Source organism: Podarcis cretensis (assembly GCF_951804945.1).
Source record: "Podarcis cretensis genome assembly, chromosome: 8".
In the NCBI taxonomy this organism is placed as follows: Eukaryota; Metazoa; Chordata; class Lepidosauria; order Squamata; family Lacertidae; genus Podarcis; species Podarcis cretensis.
Genome location: NC_137177.1, coordinates 26160865 through 26187437, shown reverse-complemented (window position 1 = coordinate 26187437; position 26573 = coordinate 26160865). Strand labels below are relative to the sequence as shown.

General features: G+C 46.6%; 1 protein-coding gene across 1 annotated transcript; it reads right to left on the bottom strand.

Annotated features, from left to right (window-relative positions):
- Nucleotides 1–418: 418 nt before the first annotated feature.
- TCEA3 (transcription elongation factor A3) lies at nt 419–25582 on the bottom strand. The gene is made up of 13 exons (XM_079986202.1): nt 25265–25582; nt 19158–19220; nt 17476–17581; nt 13813–13945; nt 10912–10971; nt 9792–9866; nt 9138–9215; nt 7219–7379; nt 6720–6775; nt 5570–5725; nt 5074–5220; nt 3402–3473; nt 419–2848 (listed from the first exon to the last, which is right to left on the bottom strand). Exons 1-13 carry the CDS (start codon nt 25331–25333, stop codon nt 2840–2842), a joined length of 1185 nt encoding a protein of 394 aa, XP_079842328.1. The 5' UTR covers nt 25334–25582; the 3' UTR covers nt 419–2839.
- Between the last annotated feature and the right edge of the window lie 991 nt (nt 25583–26573).

Here is a 26573-nt window from a genome sequence, read left to right as displayed (position 1 = left end):
TCCTTGTGGCTCAGGCACAACAGTTCAGGCATGAGAGAAAGCTCAGAAGAGCCCTATATAGCCCCTATAGAAGACTTTGAGACTCTAGCAAACACCCGTTTGGCATCAACCTGTGGCATTTTAGTTGAGGGCTAGTTTACACACATACCCACACACACACCCCTCTCCCTCCAAGACAAACAAGAGGCATTGTCGGAGTTCAAGGACACATCCCAGCAGACAAAAGGCATTCTGGGTATGAAGCAAGGATGGGGAAAGGTGTGGCCTGTGGAGAGGCCCAAGGGCCAGAATGAGGGATCTAGAGGACCGCATTCAGGCCTCAGGTTCCCTGCCCCTGCTGTAACCCAACAATTTTGGTATGACTCTGCTAGAGAAACCCCATGTTCTGTTTCCATCCCAGAATGGACACACAGAGCAATGCGTGAGCATTCAAGAGTTTACTAATGTACAAGGGTCATCAATGATCATTTAACATTTGGTTTGTATAAGCTCAGTATCTGCTCCACTCCAAAAGCATCAAGGACACATCAAACGTTCTTAGAAAGAGGAAATAAGATTACCCTGAATTCCCACTCCCAGGTTTGTTGCAGTTTTCATTTCTCTGGCATCAGAACCAGAAGCACTCCAAGTGCAGCCCACTCACCTGTCCTAGGCTTATCTGGTGGGATTGAGTGTGGTGCCACCTGCCATTTTGGGTTCGCCTCAGTGCCCCAGGCCACTTGTTACAGCATCGCTCTGGGACATTTTGGGAAATCAAAATGGGCTGCTCCCAGACAAGCTCAGGACTAGGGATGCAAGAAGGCAGTGGCTTGCGTACCAACCCACCTTTGTCGCAAACACTGCTATTTCCTTTCTGCTGCAGTTCATTTTCTGCCCAATTCTATGTTATTTGTCTTGCTGTCTGCTAATTAATGTAATTTACACAATCCTTTACATTATGAATTTAATTAACTATGTAATTACTTTCCACACCATTTCAATGTACAGGAAATGTCAAAACAAAAAAATTTTTTTTTAAGTCATTAATTACTTGTCACTTGTGGGCTTTAAAACCAAACAAACTGGAACTTTGTGAATGAAAACCACCTGTAGTCACTGGATTTATTTCTGCCCTAAATGTGCCAAGAAACAGTAGAAATTCCCACATCCATTTCCAACTGAATTCTGTGGGATCCCTTCTCATGACTGGGGGAGTGAATGAGTGGGGCTCCTGACACAGGGCACTTTGCCGAAATATGCTTCTAATCTTTAGACAATGCCATCTGGCGTGTGTAATGACTGACCCCATCCACAATGGCTACCTCTCCTAGAGCACACGTCACCAACCTTTTGGGGCCAGTACATTACAAATCTTGAGACAGTGTCATGGCTGCCATGGGGGCCCGTCACGTCACAAAATGGCTGCCACTGAGGGATGGCAAATGGCCTCAACATCTAAAAGCGCATTCAACCACCCCATTCAGAACAGATAGGAAATCAGGCGTCCAATGGCAAGTGGGCATATTTAAGGCGGTGAGTTTAGCAGAAGAGAGGCCGAGCCTGTACAAATAGAAAGTGAGCAGAAAGAGGAAACAATCACTAGTGTATTGTGGGATTATTATTATTTTTTACAGGCTATTTACAAAGGCATTTCATGGGCACTATAGGAGGCAATGGCTGGTACACCGGCACCCTCGGGTGCCACACTTTGGAACCTCTATCCTGGAGCTAGAGCCTGGAGCCTGGAACCCTTCTGAAAAAGAATTATGTGTCCACCTTCCTGCTTCCATGGTGACCAGACGCAAGGGGAGACAGCCACTCAGCAGCAGAGCATAGCTTTGCATGCACAGTCCCGCCATCACAGTTAAAGGGACCCTGGAAGTAGGAAGGGTTGGGAAAGCCTTTAAGTGGCTACTGCCAGCCAAAGCAAGAAGCAGCCCTGGGCCAGACAGGTCAATGATCTGGCTCAGCCTGAGGCAGCTTCATAGGAGAGGGAATGAGGGGATGTTGGTAGGTGACGGCTTGTCAGACAGGGGAGGGAGAAACTACGTCTGCTGAAAATTCCCTCTTCTGCTAGGAGTAAAGGAGGCTCATCCTCTGTACAGAAAGCCACCCAAAGATTCCCCAAACTCTATCTTGTCAAGCAAGAGGGCATTTAACAGTTCCAGACACACTCCAGTTAGGCAAAAGCATTCAAGGAGGCACAATGAGGGGGAGGCCTAAGGGCCACATGGAGAGGCCCAGAGGGCCACATCTGACATTTGAATCCTCTGAAAGAGGTCATCCCCCAACAGCACACGATAAGCTAATGGGTTGCAGTCAGAACTGCATCCTACACCGATTTTAAAAATGATCTAAATTCTGTATCGTGAAAAACTGGGTTCTGTGATCTGAAGGAAGTGTTGTGAGTTGGGCAGAGGAAGGAAGACCTTTTGCAGGCTACTGATGTGCCATATCTTGAAGACAAAGAATCTTCATCCACTCTCGGGCTTCAGAGATTTTCATTATATATTGCCCACACATGCAATTTCAAAGCTTAAGGGGTATAAACTTTTTATAATAACGAAAATGTGGAGTCTCAGAAGGTGGAATTCCGCACTCAAGCAAAATTCTGCACTTGCCCAGTATGTTCGCAGAACACAGCCTGCCTAATAGTGGCATCATTCCATCACCTGAATTAACAACAGACCATCACCACTCCTTTTAAGTAATTCACCCCTAAGGGTCCAGCATTTCCACCTTTCATGTGCACCCCTTCCACTTTCCTGCTGTCATTTCTTCAGTGGATAGTTCAAAGTTTCTCCTGAACGACTGCAACAGGACATCATCTTTCCATCACTGGAACATCCATCAAGGAACATCAGCAGAACTGCAAGGAGAAAGGACACTCTCTGAACATTGCTGGATCTTCTGGGACATTGCATGCCTCACCTTCAACACCCCCTGCCTCACCTTCAACATTCCCAGGTGTCCACACAAAGACAAATTCACCAACGCCAACATGGTCATTCCCCAGATTTGGTTGAGGAATTGGGCCGCGAGATTTTGGCCTACACGCACTGGGATTTAACATGAGGGGACCTGGGCCATATCTAAATGGGTTGTCCTCGCATGGACATGAGGGGACAAAAGAGGTAAAGCTGGTAAGCTAGGAAGGAAAGGCATACACCCCCCCTTCCCTTTGTGGCATGAGGAGGGATGCTCAAGGATTTTGTTCTGCCTGCATTTTAAGTGAACTTCATTCAAACTTCCCAAATCGATACATGGATCACAATGAAGTTGTCCTTCCATTTTAACCCTTCTCCAGATTTTGAGAGAATTCCAAAATGTAAAATGAATGCATATTTTAAGGTATAATGTGTACACACAAAAAATGTGCAAAGATAAAAACTTATTTTGGGGGGTGGGGGTGGGAATACTACCTTCCAGCGGTTCCCGCACTCGTTACACAGCACAAAGGTCGTCATTGGCTCGTCAGCACTCCGTGTTTGCACCTGGAAGGAGAAAGTCAGCTGTGAGCTGGGTGTTTGCCTTTCTGAGCAAACTGGAGCACAAATTCCAGTAGCAAAGAGGCCCCAGCTTCCAAAATTTAATCCTCACAACTAAATTCCAGCATTTTCATTGCCACTATCAAATTTGGGCACATCAAGCTTTAAGCCACAATCTTGCACTAAGGAAAGTGGGATTCTGCAACTTGCATAAATTACACACAGTTGCTTGCTATGCGTTTTTGCCCCTTCTGCTAGTCCAAAGACAGAGCAAAGAGCCTGGCAAGGCACACACACAGAATGCCTATAGCTATATATCAGTCTATATTATATTGCATATGTTTACACAGACATTCCCTTGATCTCTCAACCCAAAACTCCTGTTCTAATTGTTAAGTTGCTTTAAAGGGAATAATGGATTTTTATATGTTTGTGTAACTGGTTTTTATAATCTGCAAGCCACTTGGAAGCCCATTTTTTGCATTAAATGGTATATAAAGACTACATACTTGAGAGAGAACACCACCTGCACATTGTACAATATAATCCGAGTGCAAACAAGGGGGTGTCATATCCAGTACATGGGTAAAACTACAACCCATCTACACATGTTTTAGAAACTACAAATTTGCAATCTTGACCAAAACAGTGGAGCAAATAATTTCAGTTCTGAGAACCACAGCCTGTCAGTCTTATCACTAGTATCTGCAGAGATGCCAACAGATCCAACCATGTTAGCAAAGAGGGAGACCTTCTGGGTGTACACACCACGCTCCTTAACACCGCGTGGCCTCAGTCTGGAGGACGGTACCAGCACTGCTTGGCTCTGATGAATGAAGGCATCCTGAGTGTGCCATCCTCAGAGCTCTATAACTGCCACCTTGGATACAGCATCCATTCATTGTTATCAAGCAGCAGATGAAGGCAATAGCTGAAATGTTTCAACACGTAAATTAAAAAGCACTGTGCTTTATTAAACATATAGTTTATAGTTCAAATCGGGGGAAATAAATACAGTAAATGGATAAAAGTACAAAGATTCATAAAATGTTTAGGGGTATGCGTACCCTTGCGTCCCCCCAGAAAAAAAGCACTGAATACACACACACACACACACACAACACACACACACAACACACACACACACAGAGTGGTACCTCGGGTTAAGTACTTAATTTGTTTTGGAGGCCCGTTCTTAACCTGAAACTGTTCTTAACCTGAAGCACCACTTTAACTAATGGGGCCTCCCACTGCCGCCACACCGCTGGAGCACGATTTCTGTTCTTATCCTGAAGCAAAGTTCTTAACCCGATGTACTATTTCTGGGTTAGCAGAGTCTGTAACCTGAAGCGTATGTAACCTGAAGCGTATGTAACCCGAGGTACCACTGTATATATATGTAGAGATCTTGCTCAGATTCTTCTGCGGTCCCTGAAATTGACTATATCTACAGTACAATGTGTAAATAAACATCATTTGCATTCCTTTTCTTGCTCACTGTAGAGATCTCTTGTGAAGCACAGAGGGATTTGTTGTTGTTTTTTTACCATGTGAACCTGCCAAGCCTGATAGGTCTTGCCCAACAGATCAGCCCACCTCACCTCACCTGGTTATAGGTGCAGTTCTTCTTTTTGCATTTGCCGCACTGGAAGAGGTCAGTCGTGGTGCCTCCGGTCTTTGCCATCTGATGCTCTCGTATGGCTTCCTGGGTCATGGCATTCCTCAGCTCCTTCAGTTCATCGCTGGCCATTTCCTGCAATTAATTACTTAGTTAAAGCAGACTTTCTGCCCTACCAGTCCTAAACTGGCCACAGCGTTTTGCAAGGCCAAACTATCAACTGGTTGTTAAGGCTAGCAAAGACTAACACACAGGAAACTGCAGAGGCTGACAGATCAATTCACATCCCTGCAAACCCCCATTTCAGCCCAGTCACATCTTTTACCTGCTCACACCTGACATCCCATGTATGCCAGGTGTGCAGAAGGAAGGTGAGGCTTGGCCAAAATGGCCTCATGCCCCTAATGAGGCCTGCAGGACAGAAATTCCCCACCACAGATATAAAAAGTTATAGCCCAGCCTGTTCCTTCTCCTCCCTACTTACATCCGCCGTCATCCTGGCAATGAGGCTGGGTGGAATGGCTCCTGACAACACGTTTCGGCGCAAGCCAGGATTCTTGGGGTCCTTCAGGTTGCTAATGCGGCTCCTCACACGGTTGCGATACTTCATATCGGTGCCCTTCAGCTCCTGGTAGATATGTGGAGGCGTCAAGGAAGAAAGGCAAAAAGGATGATACACAGAATGAAAGGGTCACAGAGCTCAGTTGGCAGGGCGCATGCTCTGTGTGGGGAAGGCCCTGGGTTCAATCCTCAGCATCGCTAGCGAAAAGGATTTCAGGTAGGAGGCAATGCAACAGATCACTGCCCCAAACCCTGATTGCTATGCATCACAGATAGCAGACAGCAGGCCAGTCTCCACTGTGAGATCTGATCTCTCATGGTTTTAACCTTTAAAGCCCTATACAGCCTAGGACCCACGTACCTACGGGACCGCCTCTCCTGGTATGTCCCACGGAGGACCTTACGGTCTTCAAATAAAAACAACTTGGAGATCCTGGGCCACAGGGAGGTTAGGCTGACCTCAACCAGAGCCAGGGCTATTTCAGCCATGGCCCCGATCTGGTGGAACGCTCTGTCACAAGATACTAGGGCCTTGCGGGACTTGACATCTTTCCGCAGGGCCTGCAAGACAGAGCTGTTCCACCAGCCCTTTGGCCAAGGCACAACCTGACCCCCTCTCTCCTTCTGTAATCCTCATAGAACTCTAACCCAATGGTCGATTCTGAATTGATTTTAGAATGTATTTTAATTAATTGACTGTGTGTTTTTATGTACACTGTGCTATTTTTACTTGTTGTTAGCTGCTCTGAGCTCGGCTTTGGCCGGGGAGGGCAGGATACAAATTAAAAATACTATTATTATTATTATTATTATTATTATTATTATTATTCATCTGTTTTGGAGCCCAGAAGCAATACTGTTATGCATAGTGCCCATTTACAAAGCGCTTCCAGTACTTCATATTCATATCATATAGATATAGATATAAAACCGTTTTGTAAGGTAGAACCCTTGGGATCAGCAACAGTACCCCAATTTTATAGATGGGAAAGTAAGACTAAAAGACAGCCCTGGAGTGAGTGATAGCAAAACACTGTTCTGGCCCACAGAACTCATCCTATCCAAAGGATATGATCTTCAATTTCAGCTGCCATCTTGTCACAATTGACTCCAAACTCCTTGTAATCATCTGAGGAAAAAAGGAAGCAGAACAGAAGAAATCATTCTGTGTGCAACTTAGGAGTTAATTCTTGTTAGCATTAGTGGCAGTATTTTTGCTGAAGCAGCTCATGCCCTGGTAGTTCTGAGGGAGTTCCTCCTCTGTGTGTTAATGTCTCCTTCCTCTGTACAGGGTCTGTACTAAGAAAGACAAAACCTCTCTTGAGGTTTTGTTTTTCTACTTGAATTACACACTGTTTTTTGTTCAGTTTAATGAGGCGTTATCCATATTTTCCTCTCTGGGTTCCATCTGCATTTCCCCATTGCTTCCCTAACCTAGGGTTGCCATATTTTAAGAAGTGAAAATGTGAAAACAAAAAGTGCCCCCGACCTGCACAGCATCTGAAGGCCCTCTGCTTCCCCATCCCAGCTGGAAAGTTTCCTGAGCCACAGAGGCATAGACTGGCCTCTCACCATCCATTTTCAGAGCTGCGGAGACCATCTCAATGCATTTGTCCCGGACAGAGTCTCCTGTCAGGTAGCACGATGCCAAGAAGCAGGTAGAAGATGAAAATGTCGGAGTGATGGGGCTGGTTGGGGTCTTGGGCACATCTGGCCTAGCTTTGCTGTGGGATCTGAAGAGGGCAGAAAACAACAGGTCTTTGCAAAAGCAGAAGACGGCAAATATCACCATGAAGAACGTCCCCCCCTACCTAAGGTAGGCTCTCCTTTTAAGCCTAGTTCTTACTGAGGCAGTCTGTGGTCTAGCCTGCACCACTCCAGACCAGGGGTAGGGGGCTTACATTTCATTTCATTTCATTTCATTTCATTGGTTAAATTTCTATACTGCTCTTCATCCAAGGATCACAGGGAGAATTACAATATAAAAACACAAAAATGAACAACCAAATGCTCCTTTCTATTATTATTATTTTTTTAAAAATCTCCTTGTACTAGCCTAGTCTTCTTTCCAAAATTCAGCTTGCACGCTAGCAATAATGTAAAGGTAAAGGTAAAGGGACCCCTGACCATTAGGTCCAGTCGTGACCAATTCTGGGGTTGTGGCGCTCATCTCGTTTTATTGGCTTTATTGGCCGGCATACGACTTCCGGGTCATGTGGCCAGCATGACTAAGCCGCTTCTGGCAAACCAGAGCAGTTCATGGAAATGCCGTTTACCTTCCTGCCGGAGCGGTACCTATTTATCTACTTGCACTTTGACGTGCTTTCGAACTGCTAGGTTGGCTGGAGCAGGGACCGAGCAATGGGAGCTCACCCCGTCACGGGGATTCGAACCACCGACCTTCTGATCGGCAAATTGTAGGCTCTGTGGTTTAACCCACAGTGCCACCCGCGCCCCGTAGTCCCCCACCAATGCTAGAACAGGGGAGCCACCCAGTGAAACTAACTGGGAGATTCAGAAAGGACAAGAAGCACTTCTTCAAAAAAGTAAATCGTTAACTTATGGAACTCGCTGCCACAAGGTATGTCAACAGATGGACACTAACTTGGGTGGTTTTAAAAGGAGATTGGACAAATTCATGGAGGACAAAGCTACCAACGGCTATTAGTCCTGAAGGACATAGGCATCCTTCAGGTTTATTTATTTTACTTATTTATACAAATATCTAATATCTGTACCACTATATTGTAAAAAAAATCAAAGCCGTATACATTAATATTAAAAACACATTAAAATACAGTGATACCTCGGGTTAAGTACTTAATTCATTCCGGAGGTCCGTTCTTAACCTGAAACTGTTCTTTATCTGAAGCACCACTTTAGCTAATGGGGCCTTCTGCTGCCGCTGGGCCGCCGCCCGATTTCTGTTCTCATCCTGAAGCAAAGTTCTTAACCCGAGGTACTATTTCTGGGTTAGCAGAGTCTGTAACCTGAAGCGTATGTAACCTGAAGCGTATGTAACCCGAGGTACCACTGTATTTTAAAATCAGAGACCATCAAGTAAATACTATGGAGAGAGATATTCTTAATTGCCAACATAAGCCTGGCAAAACAGAAACGTTTTCAACAGCTGTTTAAAGATGGAAACAGAAGAACTCTATGGGCAGAATATCCCACAAAAATACCATTTGCGGAGAAGCAATAACTGGCTTCCTAGGGGCATCTGATTAACAGCTGTTGGGAAAATGATAATGGACTAGATGGACCATTGGTCTGATCCAGCCAGCCTCTCCTTAATGGTTTTTTTTTTTGTTTTTGTTTTTGTAGCTCAAATTCATGGCAGGGTGGTGTTGTGGTTAGAACGTGGGACTAGAATCTGGGAGGCCAGGGTTGAAATCCCTATTCAGCCATGAATCTCACTGGGGATCTTTATATTCAGTTTCATCTCCCCCCTCCCCACTTGGGGAGGACACACAAATACCCAGTCATACCTCTCCTCTTTGCTATCGGTAGAATTCTTCCGAGACCCGGGAGGAGATGCAGCTGGGTTGGAGCCAGTGGAGGCTCTCCTGTAAGGAAGACAAAGAGGCGCAACAAATAAGATGCCAAAACACACTCACTGCAACGGGAGTGGGGGGATTCCCACGTATAGTTAAATTTTATTAACATTAACCCCAGGCCGCTATCCTCAGTATATAACATTTAGTTCTTTTTAATGGCCCCATCTGCACTAAGCAGCACTGCACCACATGAAACTTCCACCAAGGAATTCTGCAACGTGTAGTTTGCTAAAGGTGCTTGGAACTGAAGTTCTGTGAGGGATAAACTACAGCTCCCAGGATGCTTTGAGGAAGCCATGACTGTTAAAGCTTGTGCTTCAAATGTAAGCTGCGGATGGGACCCTGTTTATTAGCGCAGCTCTTGGCTCACTGTTTCAAGGAAGATGAAGGGTAACGTATGAAATAAAGAACCAGGAAGGGCTAGACTAGGAAACCGCACATCCTCTCAGGGGACCAGTCAAACAGTTTCTCTGAACACTATGGACTAGAAGAGGGATAAAAGCCCTCCTGCGCTTGCAAAGCTAGCAGTGGCGCCAGGTAAAAGGCCAGCTATGCAGCGTCAGCAAAGCTGACAAAATAGCTTACCTGTCCGTTGACAGCCTCTTGGGAGAGGAGGAAGCAGCAGTGGAGGTGGAAGATCTCGAGTCTTCGGAGTCTCTTCTTTTTTGGGGGAGAAAGGGTACAAAGTGCAAAAGAAGAGCTATGAATTGCCAGACTATTAGCTTGAAACACATGCTAACTGCCTTAGACCAGATTGGACTATGTTGTCCATCTAGCCTGGTGTTGTCCACTCTGACCGGCAGGGTCTCAGGCAGATTATTCCCCATCATCTCCTACCCAATTAACTGGAGGTGCTAGGGATTGAACCTGGGGCTTCCTGCAGGTAAAGCACGTGTCCTATCGCCGAGTTATGCAATCTTCACCCCCTTACATTAACATGGGAAATGGATGCCTGGACTTCATGGCCAAGGGTCTTCTATGGTGGGGCCCCACTGGAACTGGTGGGGTGGGATGTAAAAGGTAAAGGTAAAGGTACCCCTGATCATTAGGTCCAGTCGTGGCCGACTCTGGGGTTGTGGTGCTCATCTTGCTTTATTGGCCAAGGGAGCCGGCATACAGCTTCCACGTCATGTGGCCAGCATGACTAAACCGCTTCTGGCGAACCAGAGCAGTGTACAGAAACGGTGTTTACCTTCCCGTCGGAGCGGTACCTATTTATCTACTTGCATTCTGACATGCTTTCAAACTGCTAGGTTGACATGAGCAGGGACCGAGCAACGGGAGCACACCCCATTGCGGGGATTCGAACTGCCAACCTTCTGATTGGCAAGCCCAAGAGGCTCAGTGGTTTAGACCACAGCGCCACCCGCGTCCCTCTAAAGTAGGTGGAGCCAAAAAGTAGATGGAGCCGGAGCCTAGGATAGGCAGAGCCAACCAAGTCTAGTTTTGTCCCCATCCTCCTCCCTGCCGAATACTGCAAGGGTAACAATGGGACCAAGGAGGAGGAGGAAGAAGAAGCCGATAGGCAGTGCCACCCCCTGGACTGGTCACAGGTAAGAATGCAGGCAGGTGGGGGGGGGCTGATGGTAGACTGGAGGTGGGGCAGTGAGCCCCTTGCCCCAAGGGATCAGTTTCCACTGGCAAGATTGTTTCCCTGGAAATTGAAATATTATGAGATCCACTGAAGAAAGATAAGGGCACGTACCTCTCTTTTTTAGGTTCCAAGTGAGATTTTTTCGATGTAGCTGAAGCACTTCTGGGATCTCTGCATATAGAGACATAGCATGATGTTAGATTGCCTGAATTTGGCATTCTTCAGTTCGCCATCTCCAGCATCATGCATTTCAGTGTCTGTGCTGGCAGTAGAGGTAGCTTCTCCAGTTGGCAGAATTTACCTCCTGAACTTATCATAGAATATAAGGGTAGATAACTCTGAGCCCTGCCAAAGACGTTCTTAGTCCAGCAGGCAACATAAAGTGGTGTTTAGGTTTATGTTCAGCTTTATGAAGAATTTTAATTGCTTTATCCTTTGTATGATTATCCTCTGCTTAGAGCATGTTCAGTACATAACTGCCTTTTTAAAAAAAGAAGTAACTGAAAGAGAATTGAACTGATATGGAGGATGCTCTTTAGGGAAATTAACGGGGGCTAAATGAATAGAAGAGGAACAGATTTGGGGTGATCCGGAACGGGGTGCAAAATAATTGAAGAATTTATCTGGGTTGATTCGGATGGGGAAATTAGCTGGCTTGCTTTCCACAACATATGAATTCTAAATGTGCACCTACTTTATATCAGTAAAGGTAAAGGGACCCCTGACCATTAGGTCCAGTCCTGACCGACTCTGGGGTTGCAGCGCTCATCTCACTTTATTGGCCAAGGGAGCTGGCGTACAGCTTCCAGGTCATGTGGCCAGCATGACTAAGCCGCTTCTGGCGAACCAGAGCAGCGCATGGAAACACCGTTTACCTTCCCGCCGGAGTGGTACTTATTTATCTACTTGCACTTTGACGTGCTTTTGAACTGCTAGGTTGGCAGGAGCAGGGACCGAGCAACGGGCGCTCATCCCATCGTGGGGATTCGAACCGCCAACCTTCTGATCGGCAAGTCCTAGGCTCTGTGGTTTAACCCACAGCGCCACCCACGTCCCTAGTACTTTATATCAGTAACGTGCATCAAATGTACACTGGCATAGTGGTTTTCAACTGGTCCATACCCCAGACCCACCTCTGACTCCCAAGCTGTGGCACTGGAACCCACATGCATATTTCCCCCTTTGATTTATATTTAATAGTGCTAATGATGCACGTTATTCCATCCTAACATGGAAACCCCCAGAGCAATATTTGCCTTGGCATTGCCACTAAATGAAAAGCAGTCTTGCAATGTAGCAGGACGAAGGTGCAAGCATGTGGCTAGCCAGAAATCTTCATCTTATTTTTTAAAAACGGCTCATGCCTTTCTCGTATTACATTGCAACACCTGTGGAAATTGATAAAATGAGCAGCTCATAAGAAGAATGCACCCTAGTCTTCGTGCGTGTCTGGAATCCCAACATGGCAGCAACAGCCCTACAAATAAAGCTCTGTGAATCCATGCCCTGAATCTTTTTTATGCCACCTGGTTGCTGGCCATAAGACAATTGTAAAACAAAGCTTTACCTATCTGATGCTCATCATATGCAACAAACTGGGTAGCAGCAAGAACACTGGAAGCTCTCTCTGTTTAACGGAGCTCAGAGCATTCCCCCAATCTATCAGCGCAGAGCAGCTCTGCCATCTGTCAAACGGTGGATAACAAGGTCCAGGGACAATCCTGGCTCACCCCACCATTTTGCAAATGACACAGAATAAGCGATATAGTTGCTGTTACAGGCGCTGAAGTGAAAAGTGAAACTAAACAGGGCCTGGCAACCAAGATGGGCATTTTTCCAAGCACAAGCAGACGAAGGGAGTGCCTGCTTAACAAGATGCCGTCTCTTAGGTTAAAACAAGAAACACCCTAGAAACTGGGCAGGAGCTTTTGCATATGCTTAGGCCCAATTAAATGTCCCTACGGTCGCCCTTCAAGGATATCCCGTTTAAAAATAGTTAGGGGTGACATATAAGTGATTTCATTCTGGTTAAGCCTCCCACCTGGAGACTCATCTAAAACTTAAATTTATTGAGTAGGGATGGGGAAAACCTGTCCATTTCAGTTTCTCATTTTCCAATCTTCCCACATCAGCCTGTGGCATCCTGAAATTTCATCAACAGATTCATCCGAATACAGTCGTACCTTGGAAGTCGAACGGAATCCGTTCCGGAAGTCCGTTCTACTTCCAAAAGGTTCGGAAACCAAAGTGCAGCTTCTGATTGGCTGCAGGAAGCTCCTGCAGCCAATTGGAAGTCGCGGAAGCCCCATTGGATGTTCGGCTTCCAAAAACGGTTCACAAACTGGAACAGTCACTTCCGGGCTTGCAGCATTAGGGAGCCGAAATGTTCAAGAACTAAGCTGTTTGAAAACCAAGGTACGACTGTATACAGATTTTTGCAAAGCAATTTTCCCTAATACAAACCAGCCACAGATGCAAAAAGTCACTCTTAGGCATAATAATATTGTGCTATTGTTGCTGCTGCTCATCATCATCATCAATATATATGGTTCTAGACTGCACTCCATCTCAAAGGAATCTAATGGTAGCGTAGAGCAAATTATATCATATATACATTAACAATCTGGCTAAACTCTAGTAGCAAAGGATAAGGCTACAGAAGTATATCTTTGCAAGTAGTTAGAAGTGGTGGTAAGAAGTGTCGCTCCTGGTGAATAGATTTCTTAATTCTGTTAACGCATTGCGAATTATGTAACATTTTTGGTACTTTGAGAGTTTGTTCTTTCTGTTGCTTTTCCTGCACCCAGTGCCTTCATCCCCCTTTCCTTTGGTTTCCTGCTAACTGGGGGGGGGGGGGGATAGCAATTTTACCACTAATAATATTTGTCGACTCAGAAAATGTGATATCTGCAACAGAATCGCTTTTTTGAGGGAAGACAACTTGACCCGATTCAAATCAACATTTGCACCTCCTTGCACTAAAAGCTGCGAATGGCCCTAACATGTGAATACCGGTCTTTTTGTTTTCCACCAGAACTTTTGCAGAGATTCACAGGGTGGGAAATGGTGTCTTCGGTTTTCCAGCCAGGGCTATCAATCCCTTTGTCTCTGTCTTTCTCCTTTTTACTCTTCTCCGTCCCCGACTCTGAAACAGAGAAAATGGGACATCCCAGTACAATAAAATATTGTAAAGTCTTCTATATTTTCTAGTTTCCTTAGTAGTTTCATATACAGTAAGCCCTGCAATATTTTTCTAGCACCCTCACACTTCTACTTGCTTTGTGAGCATCTCAAATTTTAATTTTAAAAACTTTCATTTTTTAAAAAAAAATATTTATGATTTTCAGTTATATACATTACAGTAGTTTTACAATCATTCTAACATTTCAAAACTTGACTTCCTTCCTCCTCTTTCTGCAGTTCCTTAAATTTATTTCTTACATTTCCTGCATATTCCAAATTACCTTATTTTTTTATTCATCTACTTTAAATATATACTCTTACGAAACTTCAGGTTATTACAATAATCCTGCCAATGTTCTTATCTTACAGTGTGTTTGTAAATATTCAATAAACTATTTTCATTCTTTTATAAAAAGTTTGTTATCTTGATTTTTTTTTATTTTTTCTAGTAAGTTTTGCCATTTCTACATATTCCATAAGTTTTTGTATCCATTCTTCTTTCATCGGGACGACTTCTTCTTTCCATTTTTGGGCAAATAATATTCTTGCTGCGGTAGTCGCATACATGAATAAATTTCTATACTGTTTAGGTAGTTCTACCCCTATAGGGGACTATTAGGGACGCGGGTGGCGCTGTGGGTTAAACCACAGAGCCTAGGGCTTGCTGATCAAAAGGTCGGTGGTTCGAATCTCCGTGACGGGGTGAGCTCCCGTTGCTCAGTCCCAGCTCCTGCCAACCTAGCAGTTCGAAAGCACATCAAAGTGCAAGTAGATAAATAGGTACCGCTCCGGCGGGAAGGTAAACGGTGTTTCCATGCGCTGCTCTGGTTCGCCAGAAGCGGCTTAGTCATGCTGGCCACATGACCCGGAAGCTATACGCCGGCTCCCTCGGCCAATAAAGCGAAATGAGCACCGCAACCCCAGAGTTGGCCACGACTGGACCTAATGGTCCGGGGTCCCTTTACCCTTTACCTTTTACCCCTATAATTCCCAAAAGGAAAGCTTCTGGGATTATTTTTTTTACAAATGTTATTTTAAACATCTCTTTCAATTTGTTATATATCATTTCCCAGTAAGCTTTAACCTTACTACAAGACCACCCAAAAAAAAAAAAAAAGTTCCAAGTCCCCATGAATGGGGAAGTATGCTTGCAAACTGGAGGGTGGCAATGTTTTTGAAATGGTAATAATTCCACAGGACTTGAGGAGTCGTGGATTTTTACATTGAAGCAGTTGCACCAAACCCCTAACAGCACACACCAAGGCAGAGATGCTGATAGCTAAAGTTAATAATTACATGATTTTTAAAAAGTCAACAGCAGTCACAGGGGATTTTGATCAGAACCACAACGAGGGCAAATGGTTTTTATAGTAGTAGTAGTAGTAGTAGTAGTAGTAGAAGAAGAAGAAGAAGAAACAACAACAACAACAACAACAACAAGCTCCCTGCTGTGATCCAGATCTGCCCCATAGCTATAATTTCCTTTAAAACCACAATAACAATCATGTCTGCCTTGTTGTTCTGCTTGGTAAGACAGGACTTGTAAATCATCAATGATGCTTTCCACCATTGGAGGCAGTATACCTCTGTATACCACTTGGACTACTACAATGCATTCTACGTGGGGCTACCTTTGAAGGTGACCAGGAAACTACAACTAATCCAAAATGCGGCAGCGAAACTGGTGACTGGGAGCGGCCGCTGGGACCATATAACACCAGTCCTGAAAGACCTACATTGGCTCCCAGTACGTTTCCAAGCACAAATCAAAGTGTTGGTGCGTGTTTACAAGAGAGTAGGGATTGGGGGGGGGGGTTGATTCAGCACGCATATAAAGCCAAACTTACTGGTTTTGTACTTTCTGAAACAAAGCACAAACTGAATCACAGCCATCCCTAGCCTAATCTAGATGGGGAACAAAATTTAGTTCAGTTCAAATTTTAATGCATACCTACTGGCCTCGGCCCAGTATACCTGAAGGAGCGTCTCCACCCCCATCGGTCTGCCCAGACACTAAGGTCCAGCGCTGAGGGCCTTCTGGTGGCTCCCTCACTGTGAGAAGCGAAGTTACAGGGAACCAGGCAGAGGGCCTTCTCAGTAGTGGCACCAGCCCTGTGGAACGCCCTCCCACCAGATGTCAAGGAAATAAACAACTACCTGACTTTTAGAAGGCATCTGAAGGCAGCCCTGTTTAGGGAAGCTTTTAATGTTTGATGTTTTATTGTTTTTAATATTCTGTTGGGAGCCGCCCAGAGTGGCTGGGGAAACCCAGCCAGATGGGCAGGGTATAATAAATAAATAATTGTTGTTGTTGTTGTTGTTGTTGTTGTTGTTGTTCCAGTGTCCAGGAATCGCAAGTGGCGAGAACAAAATGCTGGACTAGATGGGCCTTTTGCCTGATCCAGCAGCACTCTTCCTTTATTTGTTTTGAAAGAAACAACACTTAATAACATTAATTGCACAGTGAGAAGCTGGGATCAGTGTGTCTGTTGTTAAAATGGGGCGTTCTGTTTGTTTGTTTTCTTTAAAAACCTAGATCCCTTTTTGGGCCCTCAACTTCTGAAAGCAAGCCACACTTTAAAATACAAATGAATTCCTTTGCAATCAGTCTTTGCAGGTCGGAATAAACCGGCTGAATAAAAGAAAAAGAAACCAGGTGATAACTCTCCAAAACAAAGTGTGGGATGAACAACTATCTTCCGCTAGTACTTCCAACAGTAACTGTCAGGACTATTAACTCCTACAAGAATATGGCACATATTTCCAAACTCTCCAATAGCTGTTATTACTGTAGTTGCATGAGAAAATGCTATGCTATTGAGTCGTCAGTGGACACTCCTGTACACATTTAAGCAACCAAACGCCACTGGTGTGTCATACCATCTCTGCGAGAGTTTGTAAAAGCAGCACCCAGTTAGTTACTGATTATGAGAGAAGCTCTTAGTTCCAATTTTGCTTCCCTGGAAGAAACATACATGGTCAAAAGGGCAAACCACAGCCCCACTGGTGCTATTTGGTTGTCTATTTGAGAGCAGCTGCATATGCACAGACGGTGTTGGAGAGAGGCAACAGGCACACTTACCTGCCTGGTCCTCACTCTCACTCCATCACCTGTATGATGTGCAACACCCACACGGTACCAGCTGATATTCACCCCAGCTACATAGGCTCTGCATCCTACTAGTCCCCAGTATCTCAATATGGAAGCGCCGGGGCTTTCATTTTCTTGTCTCTCTGACACAGAATCACCCCATCATCCAAAGCTAGCATGGCCAAGAGTCAGGGGTGATGGGAGTTGTAGTTCAGCTACATCTGGAAGGCCACACATCCCCTGTCGTTGCTCTACAGGCCCCTCTCCCTTAGGACACAAGGCCTCACCAATCTCAACGCCCTCAGCTAATGCTGTTTTCTTGAAGTCTAAGCAGCTTTCTAATGGTGATACTCAGAGAACGTGCTGACATTTTTTTGCCACCCACAACACAGCAATCTTACCCAACAACCTCTTCCAGTTCTTGATGAGGATTTTCGCCAGAGTTACCACCTCCTCGTCAGCACAGTGCTTGCGGATTGTGTTGACAGCCACGCCAATTCTTGTGGTCTGAGAGACAGAGAAGAGGGATCAGCAGCCGTTTATGCAAGAGATCTCAGCGACAGAGCAAACGCTTTGCATGTGGAATGTCCCTGGTTTAATCTTTCAGGTCTCCAACTTAAAAGGGACCAGGGAACAGCTGGAGGACTCAGGGGCCCATGTCAGTCAGAGTTGACCTTGCAAAGCCAAAGCGGTGACCTCCAGATGTTGTTGGACTACAATTCCCAGCACCAGCAGCCAGCGTGACAGGGATGATGGGAGTTGTGCTCCAGCAAACATAAGGAAAGCCTGTTGGGTCGGGCCAATGATCCATCTAGTCCAGTACCCTGTTCTCACAGCAGCCAACCCACTCTCTCCCACTGTGGTTTCCAGCAGCTGGTATTCAGAAGCATAACTGCCTCTGACCATGGAGACAGAGCATAGGCATCATGGCTAGTAGCCTCATTCATCCTCCATGAACTTGTCCAAAGCCACTTCTGCCCTACGGAGGAGGTGGGGTTGCAGGCTTCATACACACCCACGCGCGATTGGGGGGATTCCCGGCTGCGTCACATCCTGGCCAGCCAATTGGAAGGCTCTGGGGGTGTGGCCTGCCTTATTTAAAGCAGGGCGCAGTTCCTGCTTTACCCACCCTCCTGCTCTGTAAGGTTTTCATTCCTTGACCTTGCTATGGACCTTGGTTGGTCGCCATTGAGGGGCCTGGTAGGAATTTTTCCACTTGGCAAATTGGCACCAGCCACCTGGTTTTCACCTACCGCATAGCAAATCGTCACATCTTTCTTGGTATTGGCGGTTAGGCATTGGTATAGTTCTGTAGATGGAAGAGGGGAGGTAGCGCCATCACCTGCCCCGCATACTGAAAGGTAGTCCAAGAAAGGATTCCAGGGGGTGTGGCCCTGTCCAAAGCCTGGGGAGGTGAGGGCCTAAGGCACGCCCCCTATCGGTGACCCCAGGGGAGTTCCTAGTTGATGTGCATCAGCAGGACTCCCCTTACTGGTGGTTAACCCTTCCCAGACTTCAAGCGGATGGGCTGAAGTCGGATATAGTCAGTTGCCTACGCCAATACCGCTTATCACCTGTAACCAATAAAGTTGTGGCCTTATTTAGCCCATTAACCTTAATAATTGCGTCATGTGTCATTATTTCCACTGGGGGGCAGGCGGGAACTTGCCACACAATCCTCTTTCAAAGTCATCCAGTTTTGTGGCCATCACTGCCTCTTCTGGGCATGACGCCCACAGCTTAACTATGCACCACACGAAGAAATACTTTCTTGTTCTCTGTCCCAAATCCTCTAACATTCAGCTTCATGGGATGTCAATGCAAGTTATGAGAGAGAGTAGGAAATGACTTTCCCCCACCCACTTTCTCAAGGCCATGAATTATGTTAGAAACATCTATCATGCCACCTTTCTCCTCATCTTTTCTCTAAAGAGTCCCAAACGCTGGACCTTTCCCTGAGGCAGGGCTGCTCCACCCCCCTGATCATCTTCGTTGCCCTTTTCTGAACTTCCCCCAACACCCTTTTTGAGATGAGGCAAATGTCTAGAGAGCCCAGAGTATTTATGCCCCAGAATTCAAATACCTGCAGCAGCTGGATGGTCATTGTGCAACTGTTCAGTTTCTTCAGTAGGTCGAGAGCTCCTTCCTAAGAAGGGGGGAAACAAACACACACAGGGAATATTAAAAAGCCTTAAAATATGTTCTCCTTGTCTCCTGCAATATGCCTGTTGTAGGAATGGTCAGTGACAATCTCTTGAGGCACAGGTGGGGAACCTCAGACCCAGCGGCCATATGCAGCCCTCCAAGACCATTGGGAGTTTCCTGGCTAGGACATATCCTTGAACTCTGATCGTGCTTTTGGCTTGCCTGGATGGAGAACAGAGAAGGGCATGCCAGCCAATGAGTGTTTGTTCCATTCCACCCACTTTTACCCCTGCTCACTGCTGATTGCTGGTGCCAGAAACGCGGCCCAGAAGGGGAGGTTGTGCTCTAGAATTGAAAAGGGCCCCCCATATCTGCTTCAAGGGATAACCTTCAGGCAGGATGCCCTCAGTGGTCACTAAGGGTGGAGGCACCAGAGTTAGCAGGCACACTCTACGGTTCATGGCTCAAGCAGGAGGCCCACAATGAACCACCAGAGCCCCTTAGAGCTGCTCTTGCTCTTCTTGCCACTGGGAGAAAATGAATGTTTTTGCCTGGTGCCTAAAGATATGTAACAAAGGTGAACTTCCCTTGGGGAGAGCATTCTTCAATTGGGGAGCCACCACAGAAAAGGCCCATTCTAGTGTTGCCACATTCCGGACATGAAGATGGGCTTCAGATGATTATCTGATGATATTGCTGATGCTCCTTGAGACCATACCAATTTGGTGTCTGACTGTGGTTGTCAAAAGGGAGCCACAGACAGACAACCAGCCAGTGCTTGTGACGGAGCCAGACTGCAATGACTCCCAGGATGCATCACAACAGTGCTGCCCACCTTTCAACTTATGCATATTTTGGCATGCCACTACAAATCAACTCTAGGTGGCAGGTTTCCAGTGGCACAGCCCAAGCTTGAATTTGGCACATTGCAATGAATGAACCCCAGCCAGATGGGCGGGGTAGAAATAATAAATTATTATTATTATTATTAAATAATTATTAGGGCTGGAGTTTTCTGTGGCCAACACGTACCGTTTGCAAGAACATGGGGCAACATGTCCCTGCCCCCCCCCCCCCCATCAGCAGGCAGACCCTTATCTGGAAATTCCTTTCAGGGGAAAGTGTCGACACCACCATGGATCTTTGCGGAAACCTGACATTGCAAAAGTCAAATGTTGTTTCCTTGTCAACGGAACGTCTGTCTGCGTCTCAAATAACCTCTGCAATTGGCCGCAGCAGCCCAAGCAGGCAGCACATGGGACTTCCAATGGGCTCTCTCACCTTTGGGAAAACAAAAACTCTCTCGCAGGTGATGGGTGGGTGTGGGTGGCACCAATTCATTTCCATTGCTCTCCAAGATGATGTCACAAACATACATATTGCAAACATTTTACGCTGCAGAGCTTCTGATTTCTGCACCCGTCTATTAGGTAAGTTCTTAATATTTGAGGTTTTATTGTATTTTTGATATTCTGTTGGGAGCCGCCCAGAGCAACTGGGGAAACCCAACCAGATGGGTGGGGTATAAATAATAAATTTATTACTATTATTATTAGTGACAAAGAGGTGCCTCTCTCTGCTGTTGATACTTCTATACAGGGAAGGGAGGACATCAGTAAACTCCTCGATCCCTGCATAGCTAAAATAGGGGTGAATGCACCCTTAATACTTCTGGTTGTGGGGGTGAGCTTTCTTTCATATTGCCCATTGTGTGCTCAGGTTTCTAGTCCCTAAGGCAAGGGTGGGGAATCTCAGGCCCGAGGGCCAAATGGGGCCCACTTAGCTTCTCAAACTGGCCCTCAGGTCTCTCCCTAAGCCACACACCCCTCTCTCCAAATGTCAAGGCTCCAGATGGCAAGCTGCTGCCAGCCAGTGTAGACAATATTGAGCTAGATAGACCAATGGGTGACACAGTATAGGGCAGATTCTTGTGCTTCTTCATACTCCCTTCCCAGGTCAGAGTCTCCCTAAAGCAGGAAAGCCTTTTTCCCCCTCTATGCCAGCATGATCTGCAAAATTACAGTGGTTGCAGCAGAACCTTCAAATATTAGAGGGGTGGGTGTTGAAGGAGATCTGGCAGAGGAGGGTAGGGAGGAGTTATTTACAGGCATTGCACACTAGAGCAAAGTTTGCAAGGGAAGTCAAACATTAACTTCAACTCAAGGTGCAAATCTTGCTCCGTGGTTCACCTTCTGCTGAGTATTGCCGGGGAGCCAAAGGACAAAATCCTCAGACGGCTCAAGTGAAATAAGAATGGCAAAACATTCACTGACCTACACCAACTCTATTGCGGTGTAGTGGTTCGAGTGCCGGACTAGGACCTGGGAGACCAGGGTTCAAATCCCCACTCAGTCATAAAGCTCACTGGGTGGGTGGCCTGGAACCTCAGCCTAACCTACCTCACAGGGCTCTTGTGGAGAATAATGGAAGAAGGGGAGAATAACTTGTGCTCCTTGGGGGGAAAGGTGGGATATAAATACAATTTTTAAAAAAAGAATGTGTGCATTCTCAAGTAAATGCAACAGAAACTGTCCACAGAGAGATAATGCAAGGCCAGCTGTGCACTTAGAGAATTTTGCACGGTGTGGGCTTGTGTCCTCTCCACTCTGGGCATATATGGTGTTATAGGGCTGAGCCCAAGGGCTGCATTCCCTCCTGGGCAGCCTTCCAAAGCGACCTGCCAAGGGTGGGCGGGGCCAGTGGCAAAAGTGGGTGGAGTAAGAAATGCAAATTTTGCCTTTATACAAAGGGGCTAGCTTCCTTTGAACACACACTCTTCTTTGTCCTCCGTGCAGACAAGCAAGAGACTTGATTGGAGTTCAAGGACACATCTTACAGGGCAAACACACTCTGGTGCGCAGAAGGACGGGCGAGGGGGGTGGCCTGGGGTCCAAATTCCAAGGGCCGGGCAGAGAGGCCATTTTATCCTCCATCCAGGCAAGGAGCAGGCATTATCAGCATCCCAGCCAGGCAAAAATGCTCAAGGAGGGTGTGAAAGCAAGGCTGATGAGGGGTGAGGTCTGGGGAGAGAGGGCATGACCCCTGGGGAGAGCCAGCCAAGGGCCAGGCAGAGAGGGCCACGTCTGGCCCCCAGCTCTGAGGCTCCCCACCCACGGTGGTAAGCCAGCCCTGCCACATTCAGGGACCCTCCTGCTCATTTTCCTGGGAGGGGTCCTAAACTCCTCAGCAAGAACATGTCCTCTAGTTGTCCCTAATCCACCACGCACATCCCTCGTTTTCTAGCCTTCCCTCTCCCCATTAGATCCCTATTTTACCCATTAGGGGTGCTTTTTAAAACAAAGTTAGCACTCAGTTCGATTCCCTTCTTGCATGTGAGTGACCTAATCATTAAAAAGGAAAATGCTACAATCAGGTTGACTAACACACCCAGCTCCAGAAGCCAATGCGCAATTGCCACACATGGCAGAGTAAACAAGCATGGACGGTGAGGTTGTCCATAGCTGTGCCTTGAAGAGCCAGGTGAAATGAGAAAGTTTGCATCTCCCACCAATCAAAAAAAGGCCTTCCTTGGAGGTTTTTAAGCAGAGCTTGGACTAAATCAGTGTTTCCCAACCTTGGGCCTCCAGCTGTTTTTGAACTACAATTCCCATCATCCCTGACCACTGGTCTTGCTAGCTAGGGATAATGGGAGTTGTAGTCCAAAAACAGCTGGAGGCCCAAGGTTGGGAAACACTGGACTAGATGACTCTCTGGGTCCCAACTCTAAGATTCTAAGTTTCTTAGTACATAGCATTCACATTAGCAGCTTAACATACAGAAAGTTTCTCTCCCAACCCACATCGGGGTGTGTGTGTGTCTTCACCCAATGCACAAGACCTTCTTCCTTTCCCCACCCCTGCAACATGGAACTTCTATTCATGATGCTATCATCTGCGCATGCGCACTCATTTTTGCATGTGCTCTCGTCTGCGCATGGGCAACAGCCATCTTAATTGTACAGTCTATTCTTAAGAATAAAGTGAATTCAGCGTAGGTTTTCTAGTTGCACTGAAGCTGATTTGGGCAAGGGGGAGGGGTTTACAAATCAAGCAACATTTGTCAAGAAGCAAAGGGTCAATATGGATTGTGTCTATGAATGCGGCTTCAGAAACTAGCAGCGAGACAGCAGCTGGATTTCAAGTAAGCGGTTATTTGAATGGACCCAGAATGTCTCAAAATGACTTACAAAATAAGGTAAAGGTACTCCTGACCAGTCGTGGACGACTCTGGGGTTGTGCGCTCATCTCGCTCTATAGGCTGAGGGAGCTGGCGTTTGTCCACAGACAGCTTCCGGGTCATGTGGCCAGCATGACTAAGCCGCTTCTGGCGAACCAGAGCAGCACATGGAAACGCCGTTTACCTTCCCACCAGAGTGGTACCTATTTATCTACTTGCACTTGACATGCTTTCAAACTGCTAGGTGGGCAGGAGCAGGGACCAAACAACGGGAGCTCACTTCCAAAATACAGATAACCTAATCAAATGTTACTATTAAAGACATAACCCTATGTCCATCTCAGGTGAAGCATCTACCCAATACGGTACAACATAGCACATAAACCCCCCAATTGCATTTACAATTGTACTAATAAATTGTTATGAATTTGATGATGCCCGGAATCCCTTCCAATCCTTGGGATTCTGTGTCTGTGTAATGTCCAAGAGCAAGCTTGCCAAAGCAGCCCCTTCGTCTTGGTAATGGCTTTGGCTGGCGAATTAAGCACCACAATTAGCATATGCAAAGAAGTTGTTCTGTGCCATAGAACAAATCATTGGGCCTCTCCCCACCAACACAGCCAGTGTTGTTTGAGTGAGCTGGAAGCAAGCTGGAGACATAGAAGGATGTTTAGGATGCCCTTGATTCAAAGCAATCTTATTCTTAAGTAAAATTTGCCGGGGTGCTAATGTCATGAGCCCCTCTATCTTATGCTCAGGTTGCATATACGAGCAAATAAAACCATATGTCCCAAAGGCACCACCATCTCTACTGACCTTCATTCCAAAGATAGCTTAGCTGGTTAGAGTGTGGGGCTGATAACACCAAGGTCACAGGTTTGATCCACACCCCATAAACGACAGCTGTATATTCATGCATTGTATTATTATTATAATTATTTGAATTTATATACCGCCCTATACCCGGAGGTCTCAGAGCAGTTCACATAAAAAGATCACAGTATATAAAATAAAAGTTGGTTCCTTCCAACTCTATGATTCTAAGGAAACCAAACCCTGAAACTCCTGGAGTCTCTCACCACTTGCAGATTGGAGTGGCGTGTAACTTTATTTCTCAGCCTTTAAATTGTGGTTGCACACACACACACACACATATCTTCCCATGTAGCTGGAAGGAGGAAGGCAAAGCTGGGGGTCCTCTTTTCCTCCTCTGTTGCTGCACAACATACATTATTTTTACTTCTCTGCTGCCATTCCTTCAGCAAGACACCAGGCAAAGATTAAATTTACATTGCCAGACTCCTGCCAAACACCTGTTGTCTACATACCTTCTCTCCAAATCCTCTTAGGGCCTGGCCACTTGGAGATCTGCAGGAGCAAGCGGGGCGGGGCGGGGGGGGACGCTGTCCCTGAAAGAAAGCTGAAGCTCTCACGAATATGATTGAGGTGGGGTGGGGAAGAGAGTGAAAACAAAACTACTCCCCAGATTTTTTGGGGTGGGGGGTGGGAACCTGGCTTTTAAGCAAAGCAAACACAGGAAATAATATATCTTTGCTTGTCTCGGCTCACCTAAAGAGCACAACGATTCTCAGCTGTAACGCAAACCCTGCGAGGTTTTTTTTTAAAACCCTGATTCCCCGCCCCGCAACTGTTGAGAGCTGCAGCTGCACCTCCTTCGATTCTGAGGGTTTTGCAAAAAGTTTGCTGATCGGTGAGAAAACCACAGGAAACCACATTAAAAGCAACTGTTTCTTGAAACCCGAAAGGGACCTCCCAGTGCCAGCGACAGAATCCTGCGAATTCAAGCAGAGTTAAAATAGAAAGCACACAAGCAAAGCGAAAACACAACACGCGCACCGTTTCTCTTACCATGTTCTTCCTGGACACCATCTTATCCAGCTTTCTGCCTATTCGGATCAGCTCCTCCGCTTGCCCCATGGCTTCTCCTCTCCCAAAAAACCACAAACAAACCTATGCCACACTTCAGTAAGGCGAGCGCCTGAAAATATTTAACGGGGAGTCGCGGGGGGTGGGGGCAAGAAACGGACCCAGCTGGATCCGGATCTGGTTTTATGACAGTTGTTGGTTTTGGGTGATTTTGGGTGTTTTTTTAAGAGGCGGGAACGTACTTGCGGAATAAAGGGAAAGTTTTCGCACTCACTGGAGAAGTTTGACGCGGAAGGAAGGCAAGAGGGCGAAATAACGCAGGCGTGCTGGAGAGGGGAGGGGCCACTCGGTCACTTATAAATGACGGCCAGGGAGTCAAAATAGCACTAGGGGGCTGGGCTAAATATAGGAGCCGAGGATTAAGGGGTGGAAAGATTTCAGGCGGGTGGGTGCGGGGTGGGCTGGATACTGAAGCCGTCTGCAGGTGGCTGGAAGGGCCCGGGGAGCGAGAGGCTTTCTCGGGGCCCTTCCAGGCGCCCTTTCCCTCAGGCGTCCCCGGAGATGGGCGCAGCTTTCAGTCTCCTTTGCACCTGCAAAAGTTTGTGGGCGGAGGTACGGGCTTCGCCCGCAAAGAGGTGCGTAAAACTGGCCGCCGAAAAGCCTGTCTCTCTTTTTCCCCATGGCGCAAAGGTTACGGGGTGCTGCAGAAGGAAAAAGGGGGGAGGCGCCCCCCCCCGAATGCAGCATTGTCGCATTTTTTTTTTAATCAGCAAAGTTATTGCAATCTAAAAGAGGGATTGGACACACACACACACCACCCCATCCCAATAAGTCCAAGGCTGTCTTCGGGAAAAGTAGGGCACGCAACCACTAACAGTGGTTGCCGGTTCGTTTCCGTACCCAATTCAAGCTGTCCCCCCCCCCCCCAAAAAAAAAAAACCAACCTCTGAAAGGCTGCCTTCTTCCCCACAGAACCTTTTGGGTGTTCAGATCAGCAGAGGGAGCTCTCTTGGTCGTTTCATTGACCCCAGAAGTTGGTGTGTGTGAAAGCCTGGGAGAGGGTCTTCTCTGTGGCAGCCCCTAAGTTGTGGCACTTCCTCCTCTGCATCTGAGGCCTTCATTGCGTTATTCCTGCTGTGTGCTTTGACACCCGAGATATTGGCCCCCAGTCAACTAAACACTTGCACTAGCAGGAGCCAGTGCAATGAGACTTCCCCCTCAATTCTTCCCCCCACCCCACCCCAAAATCATCCCGTGAGAATCCCCTGAGCTGCATGTTGTGGAGCAGTTG